This window comes from Salvelinus fontinalis, chromosome 10 (genome assembly GCF_029448725.1).
Source record: "Salvelinus fontinalis isolate EN_2023a chromosome 10, ASM2944872v1, whole genome shotgun sequence".
NCBI classification, from domain to species: domain Eukaryota; kingdom Metazoa; phylum Chordata; class Actinopteri; order Salmoniformes; family Salmonidae; genus Salvelinus; species Salvelinus fontinalis.
The window spans coordinates 3,813,699-3,838,363 of NC_074674.1; the positions used below are offsets into that span (position 1 = coordinate 3,813,699).

Consider the following 24,665-nt stretch of genomic DNA (forward strand, 5'->3'; position numbering starts at 1 on the left):
AGTAGTGGTAGTAGTATTAGCGGTAGTAGTAGTAGTAGCAGCAGCAATCGTTGCAGTAGTAGAACTCGTATTAGCAGCAGTAGTAGCAATAGTTATATTAGCAGTAATAGCAGTAGTAGTAGTACCAGTAGCAGTATTAGTAGTAGTAGCAGTAGTAGTATAGAATCAGTAGTAGTAGTAGTAGCAGTAGTAGTAGCAGCAGCAGAAGCAGCAGTAGTAGTTGTAGTTACAGCAGTAGTAGCAGCAGTAGCAGCAGTAGTAGCAGCAGTAGCAGCAGTAGTAGTAGTAGCAGCAGTAGTATCAGTAGTAGTAGTAGTAGTGGTAGTAGTATTAGCGGTAGTAGTAGTAGTAGCAGCAGTAGAACTCGTATTAGCAGCAGTAGTAGCAATAGTTGTATTAGCAGTAGTAGCAGTAGTAGTAGTACCAGTAGCAGTATTAGTAGTAGTAGCAGTAGTAGTATAGCAGCAGTAGTAACAGTAGTAGCAGTAGTAGTAGTAGTAGCAGCAGCAGTAGCAGCAGCAGCAGTAGTAGTTGTAGTTACAGCAGTAGTAGTAGTAGCAGCAGTAGTAGCAGCAGTAGCAGCAATAGTAGCAGCAGTAGCAGCAGTAGTAGTAGTAGTAGCAGCAGTAGTAGTAGTAGCAGCAGCAGCAGTAGTAGTAGTAGTAGTAGTCGTAGCAGCAGTAGTTGCAGTAGTAGAACTCGTATTAGCAGCAGTAGTAGCAATAGTTGTATTAGCCATAGTAGCAGTACCAGTAGCAGTATTAGTAGTATTAGCAGTAGTAGTATAGCAGCAGTAGTAGCAGTAGTAGTAGTAGTAGCAGCAGCAGTAGTAGCAGCAGCAGCAGTAGTAGTTACAGCAGTAGTAGTAGTAGTAGCAGCAGTAGTAGTAGTACCAGTAGCAGTATTAGTAGTAGTAGCAGTAGTAGTATAACAGCAGTAATAGCAGTAGTAGTAGTAGCAGTAGCAGCAGTAGTAGCAGCAGCAGCAGTAGTAGTTACAGCAGTAGTAGTAGTAGTAGCAGCAGTAGTAGCATCAGTAGTAGTAGCAGCAGCAGTAGTAGTAGTAGTAGTAGCAGTAGCAGTAGAAGCAGCAGTAGCAGCAGTAGTAGTAGTTACAGCAGTAGCAGCAGTAGTAGTAGTTACAGTAGTAGTAGTAGCAGCAGCAGCAGCAGTAGTAGTAGCAGTAGTAGCAGCAGCAGTAGCAGCAGTAGTAGTAGCAGAAGTAGTAGTAGTAGTTACAGCAGTAGTAGCAGTAGTAGGAGCAGCAGTAGCAGTAGTATTAGTAGCAGCAGTAGTAGTAACAGTAATAGTAGTAGCAATAGTTGCAGTAGTATTAGCAGTAATATTAGCAGTAGTATTTGTAGCAGCAGTAGTAGTAACAGTAGTAGTAGTAGCAATAGTTGCAGTAGTATTAGCAGTAGTAGTAGCAGTAACAGTAGTAGTAGTAGCAATAGTTGCAGTAGTATTAGCAGTAGTAGTAGTAGCAGCAATAGTTGCAGTAGTAGTACTAGTATTAACAGCAGTAGTAGCAATAGTTGTATTAGCAGTAGTAGAAGTAGTAGTAGCAGCAGTAGCAGTATAAGTAGTAGTAGCAGTAGTAGTAGCATATGTATTAGTAGCAGCATCTACTACTGTAGAAGCCTCACCTTTAGACAGTTGTAACCGATGATGCAGAGGAAGGCGATGACGGTGTGCAGGGTAGCCAGGAAGGTGAGGGTGGGCTGCATGTAGCCAGTGCTCTCCTCCAAGAAGAAGTAGACTGGGCCCCCCTCCTCATCTCCTCCTTCCTCCCCACCAGATCCCTCCATCTCCTCCGCTGAGCCCTCAAACAGCCCAATTCCCTCAAACAGCACTCCCAACCCTGAGCCCTCAAACATGCCAGAGCCCTCCACCTCATCACCTTCTCCGGGGGGGCTGTCTGACACCTGCACAATGGACACAGGCAGACACAGAAAAACAAATACATTACTAACATTTAACACTAGATGTTATAAGCATTCGAATTGAAGGCAGTCAATTCATGAAGTGATTTGAATAAAAAACTTTTGAATGAAGTCATTGAAAATAGATGCTATTTGTTTCAATTATAGAATTGGAGTGATGGTAAGATATTTAAAGGTGACAGAAGATAATATAGAAGCATTTCTTCACCTTGTAGAAGAGTAGAATAAAGTTCAAGGCAAATGCAATGAACAGTGCCAGAAAACGCAGATTGTAAAAGTTCCGAGAGAGGTAGTTCTGGGAAAGAGACAAAATAAGTTGTATTAATCACAGGTGGACAGGGGAATTGACAGTCTGCAAATTGCGACATCAACACGTTGCAAAAACTACTGCAGGATAGCAATTATTTATCTGTCATGTCGAACCAAAAATTTGTTTCTTTGGATGTCCAGCTCAGTCCAGAGTTGGAACCCTTGCTCCCTGTGTTGCTTCTTATCTTTCTTAGACTTGGGTTTCTTTTCTATCGCTTCCTCCTGCTTCTCCTCTTTGGTCTCAGCTTCTTTCTCGGCCTTCTCTCCATTTTCAGTGCTGAGAATGAAGTAATAGGGTGTTTTTTGGCACATTCCAACAAACACCACAACATTAAAGCATGTACAGTATGGTTTATAAATGGGGATGAAAGTTAATCTTCTGTACATGTAGGAAGATGGCCTGAGGTACTCACTCTGCCTTCTCAGGCTCTGGAGGGGGCTCTTTTGTGGCAGGAGCAGGAGCCGGTTCAGCAGCTAGGCCATCAGCTGCTTGGCCATCAGCAGCTTGGCCATCAGCTGCTGCAGCAGCACCCTCCTCTGGTTGCTGCCAACCACAAGAAAAAGGTCATTATTATAAGTGAATCTACACATATGTTACTGGAAAGCTCACCATGCACTTCTTAGTCTCTGCATTAGAAAGAAAATGTGCCTCACCCGTTTCCTCTTGGTCAAAGGAGTACCCTCGGGAGTAGGAGGCTCAACAGTGGCCTCAATTCCCATGTCACCAAGTCCACCAGGAGCATCGATGCGTGGTGTCCCCCCACCTTCCTTGTCTTTATTGTCCTCCTCCTCTCCACCGCCTGTGTCTATTTGGTCAGTCACCCCTCCTGCTTCCTGCTCCTTCCCAACCCCAGGCTCCCCTGGCAGGTCCCCATGCACCTCATCCTGGGTGGGGTCAGGCATACTGGCCAGGATCTCTGTCACCGTGATGTTCTTTGCTCCCTCCACCAGGCCTCCGCCAAATAGAGTTTGCCAGATGAGCAGGAAGAACCCCTTACATACACTGTAGATGAAGTGCAGGATGCCGATGAGGATAGTCCAGAAGAAGGTAGCCAGACCCACCACTATCTGCTTGATGGTCATCTTCCTTACCCTGCGGTACTGCCGTCGCAGGTTACGGAATGTGAAGATACTCAGGAAGTTCAATACGCTGTTGATGAAGTCTGCAAAGGCAGAGATGGTCTCTGGCTCTCCTTCCTCTCCATTGCCTTCTTCATCTCCACCTCCTCCTCCTCCTGCATCAGTTCCTCCTTCAGCTGGATCATCATCATTCTCCTCCTTCTCCTCCTCCTCTTGCTCCGAGATCTGGGAGGCGATGTTCATCTCAAAGATAGTGTCCTCGCAGAAGTTGACAAACATCTCCATCTTCTCCGCCTCGGCCCCCTCAGTAACCACATCAAAGATGAACTGTCGTTTGGACTCTCTGACCTGAGGCATCTCCCACTGTGTGCGGTTGACCTCGCTGATCTCAAAGTAAATACGCTCTATCTTCCTGCTGGCACCCATGATCTCTATACGGCCCAGGAAGGGGCGGAAGTAGTTGAGTACACTCTCTGCCTGCTCTAGGAAGTTCTTCAGCCTGAGGTCATGAGGGACATGTTCAGACAGGTTGGTCAGCAACACTGCAATGTTAAAGCCAATGTCTTTAGCTGGCTCCTGGAAGCGGTCGGCAAACTCCTCAAAGTTTATCATGTCGTTCTCATCGGCCTCTGAGCAGGACAACAGGAATTGGATCTCGGAGGGAGAATACTGTTTCTGGCTGTCCATGGCCTTCTGAAAGTCTTTCTTAGAGATTAACCCTCGGGGGTCAGTCACGTAATCACGGAAGGCGTCTGACGCCACAATGTCCTTCAGTTTGAGGAACATGTCAAAGAACTTGAGGATCATCTCCACGTTGCTGGAGGACTCCACCAGCATGTCCACCATCTGACGGGCAATGGTGCCGTTCACCACATTACCTGAAACACGACATTGCAAGGAGGCAAATCATGAAGAAGGTGGGAGAAATTAAAGAGAAAAACAGCAGAAAGACAGAAAGTGTGTCATAAAAATGTTATTTTACCCTCTAGGAGAGAGAGCAGCATAACCACCATGTCTTTCTGGAGGTCCAGTAGCTCCTTCAGCAGGCCAATCTGGCTGGAGTCCTACGACACAGCACAAACATATACACAAGGCTTCACAACAATGGCATTTACTGTTACTACAGTGCATTTCAGGCCTGCAGACTTCTAATGATATTGAAGATAATTCTTCTGCCAATGAAATCTCAAATTGTTGGAGGATCTAGAAGTATTCATGCAGTATGACAATAGTGAGAGGGATGGTCCGAACACATATAGTTGATTTTCCCATTCTGTATGAATCCGCTGAAAAATACAGTACCAGTCAAAAGTTTGGACACACCTACTCTTACAAGGGTTTTTCTTTATTTTACTATTTTCTACATTGTAGAATAATAGTGAAGACATCAAAACTATGAAATGGTGAAGACATCAAAACTATGAAATAACATATATGGAATCATGTAGTAACCAAAAAAGTGTTAAACAAATTAAAATATATTTGAGATTTGAGATTCTTCAAAGTAGCCTTGATGACAGCTTTGCACACTCTTGGCATTCTCTCAACCAGCTTCACAAGGTAGTCACCTGGAATGCGTTTCAATTAACAGGTGTGCCTTGTTAAAAGTTAATTTGTGGAATTTCTTTCCTTCTTAATGCGTTTGAGCCAATCAGTTGTGTTGTGACAAGGTAGGGGTGGTATACAGAAGATAGCCCTATTTGGTAAAAGACCAAGTCCATATTATGGCAAGAACAGCTCAAATAAGCAAAGAGAAATGACAGTCCATCATTACTTTAAGACATGAAGGTCAGTCAATCCGGAAAAAATTTAGTTTCTTCAAGTGCAGTCGCAAAAACCATCAAGCGTTATGATTAAACTAGCTCTCATGAGGACCGCCACAGGAAAGGAAGACCCCGAATTACCCCTGCTGCAGAGGATAAGTTCATTAGAGTTACCAGCCTCAGAAATTGCAGCCCAAATAAATGCTTCACAGAGTTCAAGTAACAGACACATCTCAACTTCAACTGTTCAGAAGAGACTGCAAGAATTAGGCCTTCATGGTCGAATTGCTGCAAAGAAACCACTTTTAAAAGGACACCAATAAGAAGAAGAGACTTGCTTGGGCCAAGAAATACGAGCAATGGACATTAGACCGATGGAAATCTGTCCTTTGGTCTGATGAGTCCAAATTTGAGATTTTTGGTTCCAACCGCCGTTTTTTAATGAGACGCAGAGTAGGCAAACAGATGATCTCTGCGTGTGTGGTTCCCACCGTGAAGCACGGAGGAGGAGGTGTGATGGTGTGGGGGTGCTTTGCTGGTGACACTGTCTGTTATTTATTTAGAATTCAAGGCACACTTCACCAGCATGGCTACCACAGCATTCTGCAGCGATACGCCATCCCATCTGGTTTGTGCTTAGTAGGACTATCATTTGTTTTTCAACAGGACAATGACCCAACACACCTCCAGGATGTGTAAGGGCTATTTGACCAAGAAGGAGCGTGATGGAGTGCTGCATCAGATGACCTGGCCTCCACAATCACCCGACCTCAACCCAATTGAGATGGTCTGGGATGAGTTGGACCGCAGAGTGAAGGAAAAGCAGCCAACAAATGCTCAGCATATGTGGGAACTCCTTCAAGACTGTTGGAAAAGCATTCCAGGTGAAGCTGGTTGAGAGAACGCCAAGCGTGTGCAAAGCTGTCATCAAGGCAAAGGGTTTGAAGAATCAAAAATATTAAATATATTTTGATTTGTTTAACACTTTTTTGCTTACTACTTGATTCCATATGTGTTATTTCATAGTTTTGATGACTTTATTATTATTCTGCAATGTAGAAAATAGTACAAATAAAGAAAAACCCTTGAATGAGTAGTTGTGTCCAAACTTTTGACTAGTGCTGTCTGTCCTAACTTCCATCTATGTGATCTACCACTCCTTTTTACATTTTTTATTTATTTCACCTTTATTTAACCAGGTAGGCTAGTTAAGAACAAGTTCTCATTTACAACTGCGACCTGGCCAAGATAAAGCAAAGCAGTGCGACAAACAACAACACAGAGTTACACGTGGAATAAACAAGCGTACAGTCAATAACACAATAGAAAAAAATAAAGTCTATATACAGTGTGTGCAAATGGCGTGAGGAGGTAAGGCAACAAATAGGCCATAGTAGCAAGTAATTACAATTTAGCAAATGAACACTGGAGTGATAGATGTGCAAGTAGAAATACTGGTGTGCAAAAGAGTAGAAAAGTAAATAAAAACAATATGGGGATGAGGTAGGTAGATTGGATGGGCTATTTACAGATGGGCTATGTACAGCTGCAGCGATCGGTTAGCTGCTCGGATAGTTGATGTTTAAAGTTAGCGAGGGAAATATAAGTCTTCAGCTTCAGTGATTTTTGCAATTCGTTCCAGTCATTGGAAAGGCGGCCAAAGGAGGTGTTGGCTTTGGGGATGACCAGTGAGATATACCTGCTGGAGCACGTGCTACGGGTAGGTGTTGTTATCGTGACCAGTGAGCTGAGATAAGGCGGAGCTTTACCTAGCAAAGACTTATAAATGACCTGGAGCCAGTGGGTCTAGCGACGAATATTTAGCAAGGGCCAGACGATTAGAGCATACAGGTCGCAGTGGTGGGGGGTATATGGGGCTTTGGTGACAAAACGGATGGCACTGTGATAGACTGCATCCAGTTTGCTGAGTAGAGTGTTGGAAGCTATTTTGTAAATGACATCCCCCAAAGTCGAGGATCGGTAGGATAGTCAGTTTTACTAGGGTATCTATGGCGGAGTGAGTGAAGGAGGCTTTGTTGCGGAATAGAAAGCCGATTCTAGATTTAATTTTGGGTTGGAGATTTTTAATATGAGTCTGGAAAGAGAGTGTACAGTCTAGCTGTCACGCCCTGACCATAGAGAGCCATTGTTTCTCTATGGTATAGTAGGTCAGGGTGTGACTGGGGTGTTCTAGTCTATTATTTCTATGTGGTGTTCTAGTTTATTATTTCTATGTGGCATTCTAGTTTTCATATTTCTATGTTGGTGTGCTTGATATGGTTCCCAATTAGAGGCAGCTGGTAATCGTTGTCTCTAATTGGGGATCATATTTAGGTAGCCTTTTTTCCACCTGTGTTTTGTGGGATATTGAATTTTGTATTTTGAGTAAGTGTATGTAGCACCGGTTCGTTTTTAGTTTATTGTTTTTGCTAAGTTTCACTATTAATAAATGATGTGGAACTCAACATTCGCTGCGCCTTGGTGCGTTTCTACAAACGAACGTGACACTAGCCAGACACCTAGGTATTTGTAGTTGTCCACATATTCTGAGAGCCACGCTGTAGCTTCTTCAACAAATTCACCTCAGTGGTTAAAAACTGTAGGTCATCTGGGGTCAGCCCTGTATACAGGTATCTGCCAAAATAAAGAAACACCAACAAAGTGTCTTAATAGGGTGTTGGGCCACCACCAGAACAGCTTCAATGGACCTTGGCATAGATTCTACTAGTGTCTGGAACTCTATTGGAGGGATGTGACACCAGTCTTCCACAAGAAATGTCATCATTTGGTGTTTTGTTGACGGTGGTAGAAAACGCTGTCTCAGGCACTGCCCCAGAACCTCCCCTAAGTGTTCAATTGGGTTAAGATCTGGTGACTGAGACAGCCATAGCATATACTGTACATCACTTTCATGCTCATCAAACCATTCAGTGACCACTTGTGCCCTGTGGATGGGGGTCATTGTCATCCTATGGGGGCATAGCCATTGTAGGCCAAATAATATCCCAAATAATGGCCTGTCCATCTTTTTTTATACATGACCCTAAGCAGGATGGGATGTTAATTGTTTAATTAACTCAGGAACCACACTTGTGTGGAAGCACCTTTTTTCAATATACTTTGTATCCCTAAAGTGTTTCCATTATTTTGGCAGTTACCTGTTTGTACTCAGTCTAAGAAATAGATTATGAACTGGTACAAAACTGCCATTACAGTAAATGCTTATGTCAAAACTGCCATTACAGTAAATGCTTATGTCAAACCTGCCATTACAGTAAATGCCCATGTTAAAACTGCCATTACAGTAAATGCTCATGTCAAAACTGCCATTACAGTAAATGCTTATGTCAAAACTGCCATTACAGTAAAGGTTTATGTTAAAACTGCCATTACAGTAAATGCTTATGTCAAAACTGCCATTACAGTAAATTCCCATGTCAAAACTGCCATTACAGTAAATGCCCATGTTAAAACTTTCATTACAGTAAATGCTGATGTTAAAACAGCCATTACAGTAAATGCCCATGTCAAAACTGCCATTACAGTAAATGCTTATGTCAAAACTGCCATTACAGTAAATGCTTATGTCAAGACTGCCATTACAGTAAATGCTTATCGCAAACCTGCCATTACAGTAAATGCTTATGTCAAAACTGCCATTACAGTAAATGCTTATGTCAAAACTGCCAGTACAGTAAATGCTTATGTCAAACCTGCCATTACAGTAAATGCTTATGTCAAAACTGCCATTACAGTAAATGCTTATGTCAAAACTGCCATTACAGTAAATGCTTATGTTACAACTGCCATTACAGTAAATAGTTATGTTAAAACTGCCATTACAGTAAATACTTATGTTAAAACTGCCATTACAATAAATACTTATGTTAAAACTGCCATTACAGTAAATACTTATGTTAAAACTGCCATTACAGTAAATAGTTATGTTAAAACTGCCATTACAGTAAATACTTATGTTAAAACTGCCATTACAGTAAATGCTTGTCTCCACGGTAAGACAGAATGAGATGAAGGTTAGAGGGATATCACCTTACCCTTAAGGTGCTTGCATTTTATTGAGGTACAGATTTAAAATATCTCATCATAAATGATTAACCGATCAGGGAAAATTACATTTTACTACATCAACTTACATTTTACAACTTAAAATTCATGAGAGCCTGTAAATTCACTTGGTTTTTGGGCCAAAAACATATAGTTTAAGTTCTTAAAACTGAAAAAGAATATACATTTTACACAGAAAGACTAGAGAGCAACATGCATCTACAACTTCATGCTGGGGCAATGTTAGAATTAGTCAGAAAGCATCGCATCATACACACACACACTGTCAAAACATTACGGTGTCCAGGTCACTCTAACCCCTATACAGTGTATGCTCCATCGGGGGATGTTAAAGGGCTGTCCCTTTTTTCAGCGAGCTTTACATTCACCTGCTTTTAAGCATTTCACTTTCCTATCCCTAATGTAGGTTAGTAATGTCATTGTATAAAGAACTTGAAGTTAACCAAATAAAGCAATGTTTTCATTGTTGCAGTAGGTTGTTTTCACTGTTCTGGAGGTTGACATACAATATTATTGAATTACAAAATAAGTATTTTTCTACTTCTTATTCTAGCTTTAAAGGCAGGTGAGTATAAAACAAACTGAGAAAAAAGCAGGTATGAATCAGGAACAAACTGGTAAACACCCAATCACGTCAATGATAGATAAATAATATGAATACATACTTTACCCTGCATAGACCATGTGAAAGACAGTTTACATAATCAATATCTCATAGGATTTGTAAACGATAAAAACATAAAGAGAGTGCTACATTTCAAAGTACTTGGTTTTTACAGTTGGCTATAGTTTCATCAAGGTGTTATGTACTAACAATACAACGCTAATATATTTCATTATCAATACATATAACTTATCAATCTACAAACGATTTACTTGTAACTAACATACTTACAGTACGGTACAAATATGGCATTACTTTCTTCAGTTAAAAAAGGAGTTCAACTGTTCAATAGTGTTCCAGTCATGTATGTGGTGTGTCTGCAAGCCAGTGCATTAGTGTGAATGTCAGGTAGAAAATGAGAGTGTGCATGAGGAGATATCTGTGAGGCTGATTGCTTTGTGCCTGGGAGTAAGAGAGGACACTTTCATGTAGCAGAGGTTTTTAGCATCACAATAAGATCTAGTTCACCATTCCAGATTCACTTTCTATAAACTACTTTCACGGTAAATATATATTTTTGAAATTACAGACTTATCAGTCAAACAATGCATCAAAAGTGTTCAAGTTGTTGGCTTGAAAGGCGTTTGTTAAATGCATAGTTGGCAGTCAAGTGTAAGTTCATAGCAAATTTTCACCCCAGCAATGGTAACACAGACCACTTTGATATGTGAAACCACAATCCTTTAATAAAAAGTGCACAAAATAGCCTATCTATACCATGAAATGTAGATGCAAGTGTATTTTGTGCACAGCGTAGTTACATACAGATGATTTTTGTGGGCATTTACATGCCAGATACATATATATATATATATATATATATATATACAAACTATGTAATTTCCTCATGCACATCCAACTTTAGTGTAAGGTACACAATGTGTGGTTTCTAGGGGGATAATAGCCATGTTTTGTGTGGTGAGATGTGTATGTTGACATTTTGAGGCAGGTAGCTTGTACCTGTGCCAGCTTCATCATCAAGTGGGCAAAGACGTGGAGGAAGCCTACTACTGCATCCCACAGCCTGCTGTGGGTCAGGGACTGCTGGTTGCCTGTACACGGACCCTGAGGGGAGACCACCGGGTACGTATGGTCACACACATAGCCAGTAACATCCAGCCATCTACATACTGTACAGATGAATGGGTTTATACTCACCTGGATGTACTCAGTCAGACTGTTAAAGATCTGTTTAGCCACTGTCATGGCCTTGGAGAAGTTCTTCTTGCCTGGCTCATCGATGATCTCTTTCCCAGAGTAATACCAGTAGAAATCACTGATTGACTCCTTTAGAGAGAGAGCGAGATAGACTACTACTGTTGCTTTAATTTATTGTTGTTCTGATTAATATTGTTGTTGTAGTTGTTGTTAATGGTAATCCCATGTCCACTACTACTGTTATTATTGCTGTTGGTCCCACCATTTATTTATATATAAATATATATATATATATTTTGTATATATATACATATATATTTGATTTTTATTTTTCGATATGTATACTTTGACAATGTAAGTAATAACGAACTTGCCATGTCAATAAAGTCAATTGAATTGAATTGAATTGAATTGATAGAGAAAGTGAGAGGGTGAAAGAGAGAGGGTGAGAGAGAGAGGGTGAGAGAGAGAGGGTGAGAGAGAGAGAGAGAGAGGGTGAAAGAGGGAGGGTGAGAGAGCGAGAGATAGAGAGCGAGAGATAAAGAGAGAGAGAGAGAGAGAGAGAGAGGGTGAAAAAGTGAGGGTGAGAGAGCGGGAGAGAGAGAGAGAGAGGGTGAGAGAGAGAGGGTTAGAGAGAAAGCCACTGTGCTTCTGCATTTCTTGCTCTTTGTAGTTTTAGGTTGGGTTTCTTCACTTTGTGACAACTGCTGATGTAAAAAGGGCTTTATAAAATTCATTAGAAATGTGAATTTGCATGGTAAAAGGGATAACAGGACACCTTTTTAACAGGTATGTGTTAATAGTTCCAGTACCTGCAGTCGGAGGAGGTAATCCACAGTGCAGATGATGACGTTGATAGTGGTGGTGCTGCCTGTCTGTGTCCGCAAGTAGTTCTGGAAATCTGGAGTAAAAACAGAGAGTCCACTCAGATAGACTGTCAACATTTGATTAGCATTACAGCAAGTCATGATTCAATGTCATTCTCCTAAGTGTTGCTGTGCCCCCACAGACGAATCCATCATTCCCTAAATAGAACACCATTGGATAATATTTTTCTCACCGTTATTGTGGCCCTCACAGAGCAGCTGCAACATGCGGAACAGATCACATGTAAACTCATCATCCGACATGACTTTCTCACCTGGAGAGGTCAGACAAAAGGGCAGAGGATCAGACTAGTTTTAGGGGTACTGGATGTATTTGACGGAAGGGGGGGTTCAGTCAGGCCGCCTCTATCTGTCTGTATGTAATGTAGGTGGGAGACTAACTAGACAATTTGAGCCATTCGTCCGAGTTTTAGGCAGTGCATGCCATGGTCAGCAGCACACATGCTTGCAGCAATAAGGTGAGTGTGATTATCATTTCACATCTCTCCATCACGTCTGCATAATCATATTAGTAAGAGCTGCAATAACCTCCTCCTTACAGACTGTCCATCTTCCTTAAGTCCATACTGAGTTGTTCACTGTAACTACAATAAAGAAAACTTCAAACACTTGCTGAATCATGGCCAATAGGTTGGCATGTACTGTAAAAGCACATTCACAGCAACGATAAGAACTTCTGCACTTTTAGACACATAATCAAACACCATTATGTTACATACATAAACATATAAAGAAACAGTTCTCCATCAACACTGAAAACACAGTATACTAAATACACAGTATACATACAGATAAAAGTACATGGTCACATCAACATGTATAGATACAATGGACAACACTGTATACCGCACAGACATTCACCGTAATGGAGAAGTTGACCCTGTCAGTTCCTTAGTCAGTGCATGCAGAAACACAGTCATGCAGCACAGACCTACTGCACTCCTCTACCTTCACTGAATGTGGGTTACGAGGGCCAGAGTTTGGATTTCTGTCCAAGCAAGGTAGAGTTGAGGAGGGATGATGTCGTTGTGGGGGGGATTACAGTGTAAGTCATGTGAGGGTTCAGAGGTGGGTGGGGCAGACAGAGTGCTGATCTAGGATCAGTTTGCCTTTCATATCATAAAAAAATATGATTACAGCGCATTCGGAAAGTATTCAGACCCCGTAGAGGGACGTAGAGGGACGTAGTAGGACGTAGACGGCGGACGTAAAGGTAAAGTAAAGGTAATGGCGGACTGAACGAAGTTATGTAGAGCACCTCAAGATAAAACATAATATTCGAAATATCTGCTAAATAGACTAAAATATTAGCACTAAATAATCTGGTGGGTGATAACCTTCAATCTGGATAATAACACAAAACAAATCCTAAGACTAGAGACATTTATCGACAAATATTACGAACACAGACAACAACCAAACATGACGGAGAATAAGACAGGGGAACCGTTTACAAAACGCAAGCGAGATTCTTCGACAGATACTGACGATTTAATATTCTCACCACCGGGAATGGTAAAGGTCGAAACTGATCTGTTAAAATCAATAAATGACAAACTGGGTTTACTTGAATTACTTAGTAAGGATATAAAAGAGTTAAAGGCAAGCCTAGAGATGAGTGATGAAAAAGCTGCGACATTGGAGAAGGAAACACGCGCTAAAAGGGACAGTCAATAAGATTCAAACCGAAATGAATGGAATTAAAAAAGAGAACATCGTTCTGAAGGAAGCCTTACTGGAGATTCAAACTAGATCCATGAGAGAGAATTTGGTACTTACAGGTATCCAAGAAAAAGAAGGAGAAGTTCCTGAATCTATAGTTAGAGAGTTCCTCCGTACAGCGCTTCAGATTCCATGCCAAGTTGTCGACAAAATCCAACTTGAACGTGTTCACCGCTTCGGACAGAGAGGGCAGAGGTACGAACGCCCAATCGTTGCAAAATTTGCTTCATTTAAAGATAAAATAATGGTTAAAAGCCTAGGTAAAAGACTTGCTGGGACCAAAATTGGCATGAATGATCAGTTTCCGAAAGAAATTGCAGAACGGCGCAAAGTTCTGTATCCAATTTTCAAAGAAAACAGATTAAAAGCGAAACGAGTAGCTCTCGTCGTTGATAAACTATATATTGATAACCAGTTGTTCAGAGACACAAAGACTACTCCATGGTTATTTTAAAATTTACAAAATTCTCATAGACGAGGAAAATAAACACAATTCAAGCCCGGTTGCTGATTGTAACAATACAACAAAAAATATAGCTTTTTTATAAATCTTCACATATAACTAATTGAACACACAAGCACTATTTTTACACAGTGAAGATAAAAACTAAGTAAACAGAAGGCACAGTATGTGTGGATGGTATGGTTTGTGTTTATTTTATTTTTTATCTTATTTGTTATGTTTGGAAAGTTGAGTGAGTGAGTAATGAAATGGTTGCATATCCCAGAGCCAATGTATTGCTGTGAGCCGGGTATGAGAGGGCTTTCAATGTTGTTCAGATGATGGATATACTTTTATAATGAATTATACGTCTTATTTATTTATTGTCCTATCATGGAAAACTACATTTTTTTTATCTTAATAAATTATATTTAATTATTATCCTATTTTAATGGTACTGTCTATGGCCCTATACCCTAGACACCCACCTGAATGACCCAGATATTAAGGAGAAGTCCCTAACTGTTTTATGTGCTCGCTGTAAGCGGTCTATATGCAGCTAAAATGAGGTCAGAGACCAAGAGCAGCACTGCCCCCTCAAGATTCTGAGCCTGCTTGGCAGGGTTGGTCCTGCAAAGCCAAAGCCCCCTAAAGGGAGAGGAAAATATACAAGGAATTTCTCAAAGCTGCTAATGAGAACCTTGACGACCTTGTACCTAGCCGGTGGGGATTCCGGTGGGGTACCCCCACCCAGGCAGTGGCAGTGCTGGCAACACTAGCTGCAGTAACCCATGGGGAGGGGGTCACACTCGGACATTCAGAGAGGGGGTATATTATTGTGGCCCTGGTGGCACAGAATCAAGGTCGGACTGCATGGAGATGCGTGGGGACATGGTCATGATTGGTGGCCGTATTGTGGGTGTTTTTTCAGGAATAGGGTGTACAATTGACTGCCATTATCTAGGATATGACAATGGTAAATAAATTTCAATTTTTGCTTATTTTTTTGCGCGGTCTTGCAGGCCTTCTCATGTAGCTGCAACTGCAATGGCATTTGGAAATCATGACCCATCTTGAGTTGGGCTCTGGGATGGTGCAACTGTTGAGAAAGTGAGCTTATGGTTGTGTGGTGGTAAGGGCTGAGTGTGTATGTGTGTATCCCACAACTGTTGCGAAAGAAGAAGTAAAAAATGTAAGGTACAATAGAGGATGATCCACAGCTATATATAATACAAATCGAGGTGACGGCAATGGAAATGCATATGGCAATTGATTTACTTCAATTCGGTAAATGGAACTGTATGCTCTTTTCAAAGAATGGATCCCAGTCGGTTCAGGGCTATGGGATACAGGGGGTCGAGGGTGGTCTGCCGGGCATTGGGATGACAAGCCATCTCGAGATGAGGCCTTTTAGCGGGTGGAATAGTAGGGACCAATTGGAGGTTTACTTAGTAGAAATGCAAATATCATGGTACAACTATATAGACACTCAATCATTATGTTACTTTTTAATAGTACGTTTACAAAAATATATTCTGATTAAAAGAATGAAAGGTGTGTCTCATGGTAAGTGGTGAAATAAGTATAGCCAGTTACAATTGTAATGGCTTAGCAGATAATAAGAAAAGACGATCAGTATTTACCTGGCTAAAAGAGAAGGATTATAATATTTATTGTTTACAGGAAACCCATTCAACAGTTTTAGATGAAGTTTTGTGGAAAAAGAACTGGGTGGGCAAAATATATTTCTCCCATGGGCAAAGAAATTCAAAAGGGGTGATGATCTTAATTAACAATAATTTTGATCCAAATGTGCAAATTGTCCAAACAGATCATCAAGGTAGATGGATTATTTTAAATATGTTATTGGACAATAAACAAATATGGCTTGTTAACCTATACGGTCCGAATAATGATGATCCAAGCTTCTTTGAAAATATATTGTAATGACCCGGCTGGGTCATAATGGGAAAAGAGACGGACTCTAGGTGTGCAGGTCAGAACACAGGTTTATTCATAAACTGGGCTATTGTTCCGGCCACAACCCACGCCGCTAAATGCCGAACGTACACAATGTTACCCTGTCGGGTCAAGAGTCACTCTCATAGGAACAGATCAAGGCACGAACAAAAGAGAGAGAACAATGAGACAGTAATCCCTATTTATGCATTTCCAAATCCCGCGGTATTACCCATCATACCCCCCCAACCTTTCCATCTGTCCTGACATATTCAACCCCTGCTAGTAGCCATGAGAACCATAACACACCCACAAACACAGAACACAATACCGGGTCGTTACATAGCCCCCCCCTTTCTAAACCCTAGCCCCTAGGGTTACACAACAAAATCCTTAAAACGACCCGGAGGTCGCATCAGTCTCTTGGGCCTCCCCGTGACTCTCAGCGGTGGCCCCCCAGAACGCTCCTCTGCCCCAATGTCATTTCCAGCGCCCTCCGAAGAAGCAGCCCCCTCCCCAGGCTCAGGTTGTGCTAGAGTCTCCTCGTTAGACTGTTCCCGTGGGCTCACATCAGAGCCCTCACTCCCATTCCCTACCGTTTTCCTCCCTCTGTAGGGTGCCAATCGATCCCGGTGGACCACCACCTTCCTGCTCCGTGGGGGAACCTCCACCCGGTACGTCACCTCCCCCACTCTCTCTATCACCAGACACGGCCCCACCCATGCACTGTCCAGCTTTGGGCACCGCCCCTTCTTGCGCGTGGGGTTGTGAAGCCACACACATTCTCCCGCTCCAAAGTGCCTCCCCCTAGCGCGCGAGTCGTAGTGGCGCTTTTGGCGCACCCCTGCGTTTTCGAGTTGCTCTCTTGCGAAGGTGTGAGCCGCTTCTAACCGGTTCTGCAGACGACACACATAGTTCGGGCCAGGCAAAACCCCGTCGTCATTATCAGGAGGGTGGCCAAACGTCAGTTCGGCTGGGGTGCGCAACTCACGACCTAACATTAGTAGTGCTGGGGAGCACGCAGTCGATTCTTGAACAGCCGACCTACACGCCATAAGAATAAACGGTAAGTGGGTGTCCCAATCTCTCTGGTGTTTTGAGGTAACGATGGCCAGCTGCTGTGCTAATGTTCTGTTAAATCTTTCCACCAGCCCATCGCTCTGCGGGTGAAGCGGAGTAGTGCGCGTCTTCTCCGCGCCTAACCGTCTACACAACTCTGAGAACACCCGTGACTCGAAGTTTCTTCCCTGGTCGCTGTGAATAGACTGTGGCACCCCAAACCGACTGATTATTCCCCCCACCAACGCATCAGCTATTGTCCCCGCCTCCTGGTCTGGGAGAGCGTAAGCCTCCGGCCACTTGGTGAAGTAGTCCATGGCGGTTAGAATCCACCTGTTACCGCTGTCTGTGGTTGGAAACGGCCCTACTATGTCTACCCCCAGTCTCTCCATGGGCTCCCCTACTGGGAATTGTTGTAGGAGGGCGTGTGACTGACCTGGAGGTCCTTTTATAGCAGCACACTCGTCGCACTGCCTACAAAAGTCTTTACGCATGCGCTTTAACGTTTTGGAGACCCCAAAATGCCCTGCGCCTACTCCCCCATGAAGCTGCTGTAACACGCTCCCCTGCAGCCTTTTGGGCACCACTACCTGCCACGTAATTTCTCCAGTCGCTGGCTTTTTCCACCCCCTCTGGAGCACTCCCTCAGCCACTCTAAGGACTGTGAATTTAGCCCACAGTCCTTTGGTGACTGGTGATAGAGGGGCTACTTCCCCCCACGGCGGTCGTCTTCTCTCTTCCACCCACCGCAGCACAGGACGCAGCTCCGCGTCCTCCTCCTGGCGACGCCTCCACTCCCCAACGTCCACAGCCTCAAGCTCCCGGCACTCTGACACACTCAGCTGACTCACCGTGGCGGTGACTCCCTCCTCCCTGCACAGTTCTCTCTCTCGCTCCACCCGTTTGGCGCAGTACCCACAGCCATCCTCAGCACACGGGCGGCGGGACAAGGCGTCTGCATTGCTGTGGCGAAGGCCGGCTCTGTGCTCCACCTGGAAGTCGTAGGGTTGTAGCTCCTCCAGCCAGCGGGCAATCTGACCCTCTGGCTCCTTGAAGGAGAGAAGCCACTGCAGGGCGGAGTGATCCGTCCGGACCACAAACGGCAGGCCCCCCAGGTAGTACTTGAAATGGCGTACTGCTGCCACGACAGCCAAAAGCTCTCTCCTTGTCACGCAGTAGCGTTTTTCAGCCTTATCAAAAGTCCTGCTGTAATAAGCTACTACGTGTTCCCCATCAGGACCCCGCTGAGCCAGCACAGCCCCCAACCCCTCATTGCTTGCGTCGGTGTCCAGGATGAACGGACGGTTCGGGTCTGGTGAGGCCAGGACAGGGGCCTCCATCAGGGCCCGTTTGAGGGCCTCAAACGCCCGCTGGTGCTCTTCGGTCCACTGAAAAACAGTGTCCTCCTTGAGTAGCTGGTTCAAAGGAGCCGCTACCCCCGCAAACCCCTTCACAAACCTACGATAGTAGGATGCCAGTCCCAGGAAGCTCTTAACCTCTTTTTTTCCCCCTGGAACTGGCCACCCCCTCACAGCCTCTACTTTGTCTGGCATCGTGCTGATGCCCTCACCACCCAGCTGATGCCCCAGGAACGCCACCTCCCTTTGCATGAAATGGCACTTTCCCGGATGTAATTTTAGCCCCGCCCCCGAGATTCTCTCCAACACTCGCCTAATTGCCCCCAGTGCCCCCTCAAACGATGTGCCGTGCACCAATATGTCGTCTAGGTACACAACACACTCGTCTCTCGGAACCCCCGCCAGCACTCTGTCCATGAGCCTCTCAAAGGTGGCAGGAGCATTACAGAGCCCGAAGCACAGCACCTTGAACTGCCAATGGCCCCTATCTGTGGAGAAGGCCGTTTTTTCACGTGCCCCTGGCGAGAGGGGCACCTGCCAGTAGCCACTGCGCAGATCAAGGGAGGAGAACCACGAGGACCCTCTCACGTGGTCTAGCGACTCATCAATCCTCGGTAGGGGATAAGAGTCTTTAGTGGTGACAGAATTTAGGCCCCTGTAGTCAACACAAAACCTAAGTTTACCCCCTTTCTTAGGCACCATGACGACCGGCGCGGACCATGGGCTATCTGATGGCTCAATGAAATCAGCCCGCAACATGTCAACAATAGCTGTGTCTGCTGCTTCCCTCCTGGCAAGGGGAATACGACGGGGCCGAATTTTAATGGGTCGGGCGTCCCCAGTGTCTATTTCGTGCTGAACTAGGTGCGTTTGTCCTACCTCATCTTCCCCCCAAGCGAAGCTATCTTTAAAGTCCAACAGCAGCTGCTTTAACTGTCTCTGTTGTCCCTCATCCAGACCCTGACAGTTCTTCAGCCACACAGCCTCGACGGCATCGATAGCTTCCTCCTTCCCCCCGTCGGGCTGATGGGTTGAAGGGGCCAGTGTGTTTTGGGCTACTGGGCTGCCTGTGCTTGCACCATGATGGGGAGTGAAGGCCGTCGCCGCCGGAGACAGCTGCTGGGATGGCACAACGACCAAGGGAGCAGCCGGGATGACCGGTGGAGTTTCTGCAAGCTTGGAGGAAGACGGAGGAACAGCCCTGCCCCCTGCTGGCCCTCCCGAAGGCGACATTCCCACTGTGGGCCCCCCCGACAGCCTCAAAGTACCTGACGCTAAGTCCAACTGAGCCCCACAGTTTTTCAAAAAGTCCATTCCCAGTATACAGGGGTCCTGCACCGCTGCTACCCACACCGGACACCCCACAGTTCTCCCCCCCACAGTCACAGATAGCTGACACTTCCCTAACATGGGGGCTAGCTCCCCCGTGACAGTCCGTAGCTGGACATGGGTCGGCTCCACCCGCACCCCAACAGGTAGTATGTCTGGTCTCACCAGGGTTACTGTAGAGCACGTGTCGACCAGGGCCAAACATTCCACCCCCTCTACCTTGACGACGACATTGCAGAAGTCCCCAACGGTGGTACGTCCCACCACAACTACCGGACTAGGAAACACGGCGGCAGCTACACCCTGGGGGAGCAGGACCCCACCCTCTTGTCTGCGCTGCTGGGTACCTCCTTTGCTTACAGTGGGTTCGGGGGCGGGGGGGTGGGCCCGCGCTGCCCCCTGCGCGAGAACCCGTTGTCGTTTCCCTGGTGACGGGGGAATCTGCCACACTCCCGCTGAATGTGGCCAGGTTGGCCACAACCCCAGCAGACAATAGGAGTTGAGCTGACACTGCGACGTTGCCTGGAGCCCCTCTCCATGACAAGCGAAGCAGTCTTGACGTCGTTACAATATATAAGAACTTATCAACTCTACAAGCAACACTAGACTCTATTATTATAATGGGAGATTTTAATACGGTCTTAAATAGCTCTATAGACCGGAAAGGAAATCACACTACAAATTATCACCCTCAGGCACTTAAGGAAATCACGAATGTCATGGATATATTGGAATTAGTGGATATATGGAGACTTAAATACCCTGATTTAGTGAGATATACATGGCGGAGGCTGAATCAAGCTAGTCGTCTTGACTACTTTCTTATTCCATTCTCTCTGGCACCAAAAGTTAAAAAAGTGTTGATAGGGGATAGAATGCGGTCGGATCATCACATAATTGGCATATATATTTCTCTTACAGAATTTCCACGTGGGCGAGGATATTGGAAATTTAATCAAAGTCTACTAGATGATAAATTGTTTAGAACTAGGACAGAAGATTTTATAACTGACTTTTTCAGACATAACATAGGTACAGCAGATCCCCTTATTGTATGGGACACTTTTAAGTGTGCCTTTAGAGGCCATGCAATTCAGTACTCATCTATAAAACAAAAGCAATTTAGATCAAAAGAGTCCATATTAACAAAGGAAATTGAAGGACTAACAGTACAGTTAGATAGCAATAAAAACGGTACCATAGAGGCACAGAATAATTTAGAGGAAAAACAAAAAGAAATGGAGGAACTTATTCAAGAAAGATCCAGTGTAATATATTATAAAAATAAAGCGAACTGGATGGAATATTGTTACGGCTGTCACTCTCCTCATCCTCGGACGAGGTGAGGAGAGAAGGATCTTCAGACCAATACGCAGCTTCAGGGAAATAAGCCATCTTTTTATTTATAAACGACAAAACTGAATAATGATGGCAACACGAAAACAAACACTTTACCAAACTTTACAAAAAAACAAGAAAACGACGTAGAACGAAACCTGAACATAAACTCACATCACTAAATGTTACTCACGGACAGGAACGTTACATCTAAACGCACGAACAGCCAAACAGCCCCGTAAGTGAATAACATTCGACAACACGAGAGACATCACAGGAGACAATCACCCACAAACAAACAGTGAGAACGCCCTACCTAAATATGACTCTTAATTAGAGGAAAACGCAAACCACCTGCCTCTAATCAAGAGCCATACCAGGTAACCCAAAACCAACATAGAAACAGATAACATAGACTGCCCACCCAAAACACATGCCCTGACCATAAACACATAAAAAACAACATAAAACAGGTCAGGACTGTTACAGAACCCCCCCCTCAAGGTGCGAACGCCGGGCGCACCAGCACAAAGTCCAGGGGAGGGTCTGGGTGGGCAGTTGACCACGGTGGTGGCTCCGGCTCAGGACGCTCTCCCCACACCACCATAGTCACTCCCCTCTTCTGTCTACCCCTTCCACTGACCACCCTAAAACTACCTTCCCCTAAATAAACAGCCAGCACCGGGACAAGGGGCAGCACCGGGACAAGGGGTAGCACCGGGACAAGGGGCAGCACCGGAACAAGGGGCAGCACCAGGATAAGGACCAGCACCGGAATAAGGGGCAGCACCGGGACAAGGGGCAGCACCGGGACAAGGGGCAGCACCGGGACAAGGGGCAGCACCGGGACAAGGGGCAGCACCGGGACAAGGGGCAGCACCGGGACAAGGGGCAGCACCGGGACAAGGGGCAGATCCCGGCTGAAGGACTCTGGCAGGTCTTGGCTGAGGAACTCTGGCAGGTCCTATTTGGACGGCTCTGGCAGGTCCTGGCTGGACGGCTCTGGCAGGTCCTGGCTGGACGGCTCTGGCAGGTCATAGCAGGACGGCTCTGGCAGGTCCTGGCTGGACGGCTCTGGCTGGACGGCTCTGGCAGGTCCTGGCTGGACGGCTCTGGCAGGTCCTGGCTGGACGGCTCTGGCTCAGGCAGATCCTGTCTGGTTGGCGGCTCTGGCAGATCCTGTCTAGTTGGCGGCTCTGGCAGATCCTGTCTAGTTGGCGGCTCTGGCAGATCCTGTCTGGTTGGCGGCTCTGGCAGATCCTGTCTGGCGGGCGGCTCTAGCGGCTCCTGTCTGGCGGGCGGCTCTAGCGGCTCCTGTCTGGCGGACGGCTCTGTAGGCTCATGGCAGACGGGCGGCTTTGCAGGCTCATGACAGACGGGCGGCTTTGCAGGCTCATGGCAGACGGATGGCTCAGACGGCGCTGGGGAGACGGATGGCTCAGATGGCGCTGGGGAGACGGATGGCTCAGATGGCGCTGGGGAGACGGATGGCTCAGATGGCGCTGGGGAGACGGATGGCTCTGTAGGAAGGAGAAGGAGAGACAGCCTGGTGCGTGGTCTAGGCACTGGCTGCGCTGGAGAGGAGGAAACAGCAGGAGAGAGAACCCGGAGAGACAGCCTGGTACGGGGGGCTGCCACCGGAGGACTGGTACATGGAGGTGGCACCGGGTCTACCGGACCGTGAAGGAGGACACGTGCTCTTGAGCACCGAGCCTCCCCAACCCTACCAGGTTGAATGATCCCCGTAGCCCTGCCAGTGCAGCGAGGTGGAATAGCCCGCACTGGCCTATGCAGGCGAACCGGGGACACCACCTGTAAGGCTGGTGCCATGTACGCCGGCCCGAGGAGACGTACTGGAGGCCAGATACGTTGGGCCGGCTTCATGACATCCGGCTCGATGCCCAACCTAGCCCTCCCAGTGCGGCAAGGTGGAATAGCCCGCACTGGGCTAAGCACGCGTACTGGGGACACCGTGCGCTTTACCGCATAACACGGTGTCTTACCAGTACGACGCCTTCTACCTCCACGGTAAGCACGGGGAGTTGGCTCGGGTATCCTACCCGGCTTTGCCACACTCCTCGTGTGCCTCCCCCCAAGAAATTTTTTGGTCTGACTCACGGGCTCCCAACCGCGTCGTCGCGCTGCCTCCTCATACCAGCGCCTCTCAGCCTTCGCTGCTTCCAACTCCTCCTTAGGACGGCGATATTCCCCTGGTTGAGCCCAAGGTCCTCTACCGTCCAGGATCTCCTCCCAAGTCCAGGAGTCCTTGTTGCTCCGTAGAGCATTCCCATACCGCTTGGTCTTAGCGTGGTGGGTGATTCTGTTACGGCTGTCACTCTCCTCATCCTCGGACGAGGTGAGGAGAGAAGGATCTTCAGACCAATACGCAGCTTCAGGGAAATAAGCCATCTTTTTATTTATAAACGACAAAACTGAATAATGATGGCAACACGAAAACAAACACTTTACCAAACTTTACAAAAAAACAAGAAAACGACGTAGAACGAAACCTGAACATAAACTCACATCACTAAATGTTACTCACGGACAGGAACGTTACATCTAAACGCACGAACAGCCAAACAGCCCCGTAAGTGAATAACATCGACAACACGAGAGACATCACAGGAGACAATCACCCACAAACAAACAGTGAGAACGCCCTACCTAAATATGACTCTTAATTAGAGGAAAACGCAAACCACCTGCCTCTAATCAAGAGCCATACCAGGTAACCCAAAACCAACATAGAAACAGATAACATAGACTGCCCACCCAAAACACATGCCCTGACCATAAACACATAAAAAACAACATAAAACAGGTCAGGACTGTTACAAATATGGGGAAAAATGCACCAAATTCTTTTTCAATCTTCAATATAGAAATGCTACCAAAAAAAATGTATTAAAACTTGTGACAAATGATGGAGTCACGCATGATTCACCAAATTATATTTTGAAAGAGGAAGTAAAGTACTTTAAGAATATGTTTTCGTTTCAGGCTCCTCCATCTCCACTAACTGAAACTAATTGTATGGATTTTTTTCCTATTAATAATGTAAAATTAACATCTGAACAGAAAGACTCATGTGAAGGCCAAATTACAGAGGAGGAACTGCTTGTTGCAATTGGGGCCTTTAAAGATGGGAAAACTCCAGGGCTGGATGGCATACCAGTGGAAGTATACAAAACGTTTTTTGATATACTCAAAGGACCATTATTAACTTGTTTTAACCACTCCTATATAAATGGTAGATTATCAGACACACAACAAGAAGGTCTGATATCGTTATTACTGAAACAGGACCCAAGTGGTATATATAAAGATCCAGTCCAATTAAAAAATTGGAGACCTCTTACACTTCAGTGTTGTGATGCAAAAATCCTAGCAAAATGCTTGGCGCATAGGATAAAAAAAGTTTTGTCAGATATTATTCATCCTAATCAGACAGGTTTTTTACATGGACGATACATTGGAGATAATATAAGGCAAGTACTGGAAACAATAGAACACTATGAGATATCGGGGACACCAGGCCTGGTTTTCATAGCTGATTTTGAAAAGGC

The 24,665-nt window shown here is 45.3% G+C and overlaps 1 protein-coding gene across 1 annotated transcript in view; it reads right to left on the minus strand.

Annotated features, from left to right (window-relative positions):
* Positions 1-24,665, minus strand: part of LOC129863154 (ryanodine receptor 1-like) — a 105,403-nt gene that overhangs the window by 9,158 nt on the left and 71,580 nt on the right. The window contains exons 85-94 of the mRNA XM_055935087.1: positions 12,063-12,143; positions 11,815-11,903; positions 11,003-11,131; positions 10,805-10,909; positions 4,314-4,395; positions 2,906-4,209; positions 2,665-2,795; positions 2,366-2,528; positions 2,151-2,237; positions 1,646-1,924 (exon numbers count right to left, since the gene is read on the minus strand). Coding sequence (XP_055791062.1) covers positions 1,646-1,924; positions 2,151-2,237; positions 2,366-2,528; positions 2,665-2,795; positions 2,906-4,209; positions 4,314-4,395; positions 10,805-10,909; positions 11,003-11,131; positions 11,815-11,903; positions 12,063-12,143 — 2,450 coding nt within the window. The remainder of the gene's footprint in view (positions 1-1,645; positions 1,925-2,150; positions 2,238-2,365; positions 2,529-2,664; positions 2,796-2,905; positions 4,210-4,313; positions 4,396-10,804; positions 10,910-11,002; positions 11,132-11,814; positions 11,904-12,062; positions 12,144-24,665) is intronic.